The sequence below is a fragment of the Osmerus mordax genome, chromosome 25, assembly GCF_038355195.1.
Source record: "Osmerus mordax isolate fOsmMor3 chromosome 25, fOsmMor3.pri, whole genome shotgun sequence".
NCBI lineage: Eukaryota > Metazoa > Chordata > Actinopteri > Osmeriformes > Osmeridae > Osmerus > Osmerus mordax.
This window is the reverse complement of record NC_090074.1, coordinates 3,167,418-3,175,607: the sequence shown is the minus strand read 5'-3', so window position 1 is coordinate 3,175,607 and position 8,190 is coordinate 3,167,418. Positions and strand designations below refer to the sequence as shown.

The following is an 8,190-nucleotide window of genomic DNA, read 5'->3' as shown; positions in this document are numbered from 1 at the left end:
CACAGTACAAAAACGAGAAGGAGGGTGAATGGTTGGCGATGAGGTTGCAAGGATGTGGGTGTGTGTGTGTGTGTGTGAAAGTGTGTAGTGATTAATAAAGCAGTGCACATCCATGTAATGGTAGGACACACAAGCCTTTGACTTACAGTAAAAACATTTAAATAAAAAATACAGATTTTCAATTTTCAGACTCCAGAATTGTAACAACCCACAAAACACAGTGAGGTTAGTCTGCAGTCTTGGTGCCTGGATGGGAGATTCGGCCATGGCAGGGTTGCTGGCCAATGATTGTCCACGGGTCTAGACCCGGTAATGGGTCTGGATCTGGTTCTAACACACAAGGTTGTGGTTTCGTAGCCTATTGACACACAGTGTCTGGGTATGTGTCTGAGGTAAGGCCCTAAAGTCTGAGAGTTAGGGAGGTCAAGGCCATGGTGGTTGTGCGGTTTATGGAGGGGTCTGGAGCTGTCCACCATGGGGTGTGTAAGACTATGGAATTGGGTGGGGAGGTGGGTGAGTGGGAGGTGTAACTGCTGTTCTATCCATCAGTACCTCCCGGTTTCTACTGGAGTTCTCCTGATGTTGGAGGGATTACTCCCACGGGCTGACGGTGCATCTCCATCAGGATGAAATTGTTTTTTTTTGGGATCCAGAGATTGTATTGTTTGGACTGTTGAGTCAGTGATACACACAAGTTTGCACTCTCTCACACACACACACACACACCTGCACAAAAGACACAAAAAATCTGCTCACTTTCTGTCCCCCACACACATGCAGAGACACACACATTCTCTCTCTCTCTCTCTCTCTCTCTCTCTCTCCTCTCTCTCTCTCTCTCTCTCTCTCTCTCTCTCTCTTCTCTCTCTCTCTCTCTCTCCTCTCTCTCTCTCTCTCTCTCTCTCTCTCTCGCTCCCCCCCCTCTCTCTCTCTCTCTCTCTCACTCTTTCTCTCTCTCTCTCTCTCTCTCTCTCTCTCTCTCTCTCTCTCTCTCTCTCTCGCTCTCTCTCTCTCTCTCTCTCTCTCTCTCTCTCTCTCTCTCTCTCTCTCTCTCTCTCTCTCTCGCTCTCTCGCTCTCTCTCTCTCACACAGTTGTAAAAACTGTTGTCATTATCTATGGGGAAGCTTTATCATCACGCTGTCTTGCTTTGTCTGCTGACTGTCTGGTCCGGAGTGGTCCAAAACTAACAACACAGAGACAACACACACACTTACACGGTTACACACACACACACACAGACCAAACACACACTCCGGGGTCAGTCGAGCTATGAGTTCACCCCTCGTTTATGTCCAAGAAATGACCGGAAACCGAAGCCTTTTACGGCGTCATCTTTGTGTTGACCAGTATCGTGTGATCGACCTTGACACGGTCACAGATTTTCTTTTCATCCCCTCCGGAATTTTCTTTGTGTTCCTCCAAGTCATCCTACCCCTTCCTCCAATCGCCCCCCCCCCCCCCTGTCCTTATCTCCCCTCCCCTCCCTCCCCCCCCAAGAGGAGGAAGGATCACACCAATACAGAGAAACACTAACATGACCTTTTTACGCGCTACAGACCATCTGCTCGGGGGGGAAGTGTCTATGCAGAGGCCCCGGACGAGTTGAAAACGAGCATTTTAACATGTTTGTTCCGAGACCTTTACGGCGTCTCTGCCGTTGTTTACATACGTTTACAAACGAGCGGGGGGGGCTGTCGACTCGTGGCCTGAAACGCAGCACATGTGGTCTTTCCATTTCACGTCCTCCCTTCTGGTTTCCTGGAGGTCCTTACCCCAAAACACGTGTCAGAACCCGAACCTCACACCAGCCTCCTCCATGACCGTGGACTCTGTGGGATCGACTGTACGTACTGTAAACTGTAGACTGTAGAGTGTTTTGTGTGTGTGTGTGTGTTTGCGGGCCGTGTGTGCGTTTGAGAGTCATGTCCGGCATCCAGCTACTAGCCCAGGAAGCTGGATATCAGATGTTTCCCCTAGGGACGGACAAATGCTGACTCACACGCAAAGCACACTGCGGAACTGATTCGGGGGCGTTCCTCGGGTTACCTTGGATTCCGCAGCCCTTCTCCAGGGCGTCAAGGTGGGCGAGGATGGCGGGCGGAGGATTTCATTATCTCCTCTGATGGTGTCCACAGATCCAGGTCTACAGTGAGAGAACATCCATGTGTTCCGGCTATATCCATCTGATGGATGTGGACGGAACACGTAGACGTTCCGTGACATCTACGACTTTAACAGACATCTTCGTCTGTGATGTCAAAAGTAGAAACAGAACGCCTAGGGTGGTTCTGGGTCACACTGCTCCACGAGAGCGAAGAAAAGAGAGGTGAAGGTTTGCGTGTATCTGGTTGATTCCCCACAGGCCAGCTGTGACCATTTACATTTAGCCATTTAGCAGACGCTCTTATCCAAAGCGACTTACAGTAAGTACAGGGACATTCTCCCAAGGCAAGTAGGGTGAAGTTCCTTGCCCAAGGACACAACGTCTTTTTTCACAGCCGGGAATCGAACCAGCGACCTTCTGATTACTAGCCCGATTCCCTAACCATTCAGCCACCTGACTCCCACCTGTGACCAGGTATGAAAGGAGTACTAGAAGACCACAATGGACACGACAGCGAGCTCTCACACCCGCCCTCCTTTTCCCTTTCTCTCCCGCTCCCTTCTTTCCCCCGCCGTCCGCATCTGTTTGTCTTAAAACAGCCGCGTTGGTCTCCGAGTGTCTCCCCTGCAGCCACACTGGCATCGGGTCGGTCTCAACATCATCAACATGTCCCATTTCTTCCTCACAAGGCTCAGAAGGACATCGCAGCATGGCTTTGATCGTTACGGTGTCGAAGGCAAGGTCAATAACAAAACGGCTAGTAAACGCTGTTGATTTTGGCATTCGGGGAATAATGAAAACAGAAAGAAAACTAAACAAATCGTCAGGAAACACTACGTTCAGTTTTTCTTCCATGACGAGATGTTGTAAAATCCCATCATTTGAAAGCTTTTTAAGCCAAGCAGGTTTTTATGCCCTTATGAAATTAATTAAGGAGAGCAATGTTCTTGTTTTGATTTATGGTACGATCTCCGCACGCTGACGGTTTGGGTGGTTGGTTCTCGCGAACAACAGACCTCAAGCTTACTTTAGAAAAAGTCGTTTTTCATCGTTCGAATCGCTAGAACAAAGCGTGACCTGAGCCAAAACCAAGACAGGTTAAGCGTCAAGTACCTTTTAGCCCCTGCTCAGCACTGAAATGTACATTAACCTTTGACCCCATGTGTGGGAGACACCCCAAGGAGCACAGCAGACCTTTGCTCAGAAGCAGGACCAGATGGAAGGTGGGATGGGATCGTCACCCCGCCAATAAAAGACGAGCGGACGTGCGCAAATGGCCTCGTATCGTCGGCGGACCAGCACCTTCCGGCTTCACGCTCTCTGAGGCTTGTGTAAACCACTCGACTGTTTACGGGCGGGCGGTGGGCTGAGGTGGGTGGTGGCGGGTGGTGGAGGTTGTGGAGGTGAGGGATTAACTGAGTCGGAACGGAATGAAATGGCACGGATTCGAATTGAACTGAATGGAACCGTGTTGAATAGGAACTGTTCTCAGGTCTGCGCGGCCGAGCAACTCTTCTCTCTTGCCAGTGAGCTGTCGTCGCTATAGCGACCCCCTCCAGAGATGGAACACCAGACACACCACAGGCAGAGCACATGGAGAAAACGGACTGAACCGTACGAGTTGACCGTTAGTTTGTGTGCATGTGCACTCTGGACTGTGCATGCATAATTGTGTGTGTGTGAGTGTGTGTGTGTGTGTGTGTGTGTGTGTGTGTGTGTGTGTGTGTGTGTGTGTGTGTGAGTGTGTGTGTGTGTGAGTGTGAGTGTGTGTGTGTGTGTGTGTGTGTGTGTGTGTGTGTGTGTGTGTGTGTGTGTGTGAATAGGTGAAGTGGTGTGTGTATGTGAATGTGTTTTGTCCTCCACATTTTCTGACAGGGTATGATGTCATCACCGTTGATGTGATATCATGCTTGCGTTCCATAGAACATGTACGTGATGGAGGTCTTGTTTTTACTTAAACAAGACGGTCAAATTCCAACCAGGCCAGATTATAATGTATATACTTATTATTTGCTTATGAGATACGACTCACCTTCACAGTATTTCTTAAGAAGACCAAGGAAAAATCCTGTGAAACTGAGAAAAAAAACTATAAAATCTATAAACACAATAAAAATGTCACTGGATGGCTAGAACATTTACAATTACTGAAGGCTAATTGAAAAACTGACGTAATTCAGGCATGATTTAATAGACTGTTGAGTATACTGCAGAAGTATGCTTTGACTCCAAAAAAGTGTCATTTTTATACGGGGGAAAGTCTGGGGATAACTGATGTTGAAGGATACTGTAAAGCAACTGTTTCTCACAGCCAAAAGTCTCAAGTCGTTTGAGCGGTTCTTGAAAACGTCCCACTTTTTCTCATACCAAACAAACATCCAGGATGTTAGTTTCTGTGTGACTGTTTAGCAGACACGATGAACAAGGACCTTCAGCTTCTTAAGTGTTTCTAAACGAGCCTGTTTAGGGCCAGTTATGACATCACGGACGACCTTGTCAAGCGGGGTAAAGATTGCGAAATCCTTCCATCTCCAATCTCCCGCTCTTTCGATTGACTCCACACGCAAAATGAAAAAATGCCATCAGACAGGGGGGGGGGGGTTATGTGTTTGTTTCGACCGCACTTAACTGCTTATGGTACAGCAGTAAGAAGTCACGGTTCATTAACTAAGAATGTTTAAGCTATGTACTCCCCCCCAGGGTTGCATTACCGGAAAGGTATATGGACAACTGAACATGTTAATCACTCCTGATGCTCTGACCCGGGCTCTTTTGAGGTTGTCCATTCAGGCACAGACCCGAAGGGAGGGGGATTAGCCAGGAGGTTCATCACAGCCTGAGGGGAGACAGCGTGCAGCCTGTAATCACGTTCTCTGTTTGTTTTGGAAAGGCTTATCTATTCTTTCATTACGGAGGGACCTCCCTCTCGAGTCGGCATCATCAGCTGTAGTGGCGTGAGGAGGAGGTGTGCTTGGTTCGTCTCGCAGGCAGGCTGGCACACGAAGCCCTGGGCTGGGTCTCTCTGGCGATAACTCATCGGAGGGACACAGGTATTGACGGATCCTGTTGCAAGCTGAGGAGCGGAGGCCTCAACACTGGGGGCCCCAGGGGTCTGTACACACACACACACACACACAGATAGACACACACACAGGCACGCACACCCACACAGACAGATAGACACACACACAGGCACGCACACACACACACACAGATAGACACACACACAGGCACGCACACCCACACAGACAGATAGGCACACACGCACAGACATGCATACGCATACGCACACACACACACACACACACACACACACACACACACACACACACACACACACACACTCTACTGTATTGAAAGAAAGATTGAGAGCCAATGACAAGGAACTGTTCCATTGCCACTGACGCTGTCAGGATTAACTGTCTGTAATAATAGTGTTTGTATGACCGTATTTCATGTCTTCTATTTGAGGAATAAAATACTTGACTGAGGTGAGGATGTGGTGTGTGTGTGTGTGTATGTGTGTGTGTGTGTGTGTGTGTGTGTATGTGGGTGTGTGTGGGGGGGGGGGGGTCAATGAGGGACACAAGTGTGTACCTGAAGGATCTGCAATTTGAGAATGGATGTTTTTTATTTAATTAAACATTTTATTTATATATTTTTAGAAAATAATGCACTTGATCAAATGACTTGAATTTCATGTCAAACCAGTTGTGAAACAGAGACTCAACTGTTTGCTGCATCAGAACCTTTTCTACATTTCAAAAATCCTAAATAAAAAAAAGCGATGGTTGAAGAAGGTCCGACTCTGAGTGCAGTTACTGCAGCTTGGTCTTGGTCTTCCTCCGGCCTCTGCAGCACAGCAGTCTGAGCAGGGCCGCAGTGGAGACCAGGAGGAGCCCCCCTGCAGCCAGCAGCAGCAGCAGCACGTCCACACAGTAGTAGGAGTACCAGGGCATCCTGTAGGCCTGGGTACGCAGGTGAGGAGCCCCCTTGTTCCGCATCACAAACTCCAGCCAGAAGATGGCGCTGTCCATAGGTTTGAGAGGCGTGTCCCTGTGAAGGCGGGAAAGCCTCTGCATGTGGTGCCTGTAGCTGGGGTTGTGGAGGACCTCCTTCAGGATCTGATGGAAGTTTGGTCCGTTGAGATCAGGCAGCTCCAAGATCTTAGCGGCTCCTCTTTCCTGCAGACGCAACAGGTTGTCGTGCTGGTCGAAGAAGAGAGGGATTCCCACCACAGGGGTCCCGTGGTAGATGGCCTCCTGGAGTCCGTTGGTTCCTCCGTGGGCCACGAAAGCTCTGGTCTGGGGGTGACCCAGGAGGTCTTTCTGGGGCATCCACTTCACCAGCAGGGTGTTGTTGCCCAGAGTGGATGGACGCTCGCCCCGATAATTCCAGATAACCTGAGGAACAGGTTCAAATCAAATGACACGTTTTACTACCAATCAATGAAAAGTATGGGATAACTTTATTGATATGCTCAAAAGTACCTTCTGCGGAATCTTGGCAAAAACGCTGCCAATCTCCTCTGCGATGTCATTGGGCAAAGTGTTGACCAGGGTCCCCAGGGACATGATCACCACTCCGTGTTCCCCAGCACTCTGAACAAACTCCTCCAGCTCTGAGGGCAGGGGCTGGGCCGGCCGGCACTGGAACCCCCCCATGTAGACCACATTGGGCATGGTGGGTCTGGGGAAGTCAAACACAAAGTCTGACCTAAAAAGCCAGATGTCTGCATCCTGCAGGAGGGAAATGACGTCACAGCCACCCTCTATGTGTTTCTGGCAAAGGGCATCATAGCTGGGCCCCACCAAGAACGTCTGCTGGTACAGGATGATGCTGTAGAACAGTACGTTTTTCACCCTCTGGATGAAGTTCATCTCGTCTGTGAAGCCTGAGCCTGGTACCGGGATGTAGGAGAGGGGCGAGGGGGCGATGGCAAAGTGCCCCTCTCCGCTGGTGATCCAGCGGACGTTGAGCACCAGGGGCAGTTGGAGGTACTTAGCAATAACCACCCCTCCTGCAATGGCAGGGTCCGTCAGAAGCAGGTCGTACTGGGCATCCTTCAAGCCTTTGACGACGTCCTGGTCGTCCAGCAGGCGAGAGACCATCTGACAGCTCAGAAAGTGGGCCTCAGAGATCATGGACATGAACTGCTGGGTGAGCTTGAAGAAGGTCAGAGCCGACGCCCTCTCTCTCTGAGCCTGAAGGCACAAATCCACCAATCAATGAATGAACCCAAATGATCAACCAATCTATGAAATGCTTCTGTATTAAAACAGCATTTGTCCTTCCAGGACTGTTGTATGATATCAAAGAGGTGGTAAGGACTGGGAATGGTATTGCTGAGCGGCAGCGCATTTGACCGCAGATCAAGAGGTTGTGAGTTCAAATCCCTCCGTGGACTGCATGTCACATCGAAGAAAAGCACGTGATAAAAGACAACGTCGTAATGACTTTTCAAGACATACCTTCATGTGTTTCTCTAAGTAGGCGTCAAAGAAGCTGTCGAAAGCATGGTCCTCCCTGATGGTGATGGAGTCGTAGAGAGGAGACTCCTCTGGGATGTACCAGCTGTTGGAGGCTCGGATCACCGTCAGGCTGTGTCCCCTGGCGCGGAGTTCCTCCATCAGGATCTTCATGTTGACCCAGTGGCTTCCATCCACGGGGAACACCAGGATCTTTCCCCCATGGCAGGGGGGAGGGAGCCGGAGGAACGTCAGGCAGACACTGAGAGAGCAGAAAACTCCCCAGGGCAGATTGGGAGTCATGGTGTCTGGAATAACCAAACTGTGAAAATAACTTTCAAAGGCTGGTGTTGCTGTTTGAACAAGGGTGGACTGACATTTAGACCATGGCTGTGTACCTGGACAGCAGTAAACAGATGTTGGAGTAGTGTCACCCATGTTCTACTGCCAATGAATGTGTCGAGCAGTAATTACTGAATGACATAGGTTGCAAAACCTTCTTCCTCTCAAATGTTAATTTAGGGATCTAATGAAAAGTCACATGCTTTTTAAAACAGAGTGATTGAAACTTCTACCATTGCATTGACCATACTTGACTTAAGATGCCCTGGTATTGA

General features: G+C 49.4%; 1 protein-coding gene across 1 annotated transcript; it reads right to left on the bottom strand.

Annotated features, from left to right (window-relative positions):
* Positions 1-5,821: 5,821 nt before the first annotated feature.
* On the bottom strand, positions 5,822-7,876 carry ugt5d1 (UDP glucuronosyltransferase 5 family, polypeptide D1). Its single transcript, XM_067228803.1, has 3 exons — positions 7,577-7,876; positions 6,596-7,309; positions 5,822-6,508 (listed from the first exon to the last, which is right to left on the bottom strand). Exons 1-3 carry the CDS (start codon positions 7,874-7,876, stop codon positions 5,924-5,926), a joined length of 1,599 nt encoding a protein of 532 aa, XP_067084904.1. The 3' UTR covers positions 5,822-5,923.
* Positions 7,877-8,190: the final 314 nt, after the last annotated feature.

Bases quoted from the DNA above. Each gene is read 5' to 3' on its own strand.
- ugt5d1 (XM_067228803.1), bottom strand. From the start codon at position 7,876: ATGACTCCCAATCTGCCCTGGGGAGTTTTCTGCTCTCTCAGTGTCTGC. The intron at 7,310-7,576 runs GTATGTCTTGAA...TTGTGCCTTCAG, and splicing joins ACTTAGAGAAACACATGAAG to GCTCAGAGAGAGAGGGCGTC. The intron at 6,509-6,595 runs GTACTTTTGAGC...CCTGTTCCTCAG, and splicing joins TTGCCAAGATTCCGCAGAAG to GTTATCTGGAATTATCGGGG.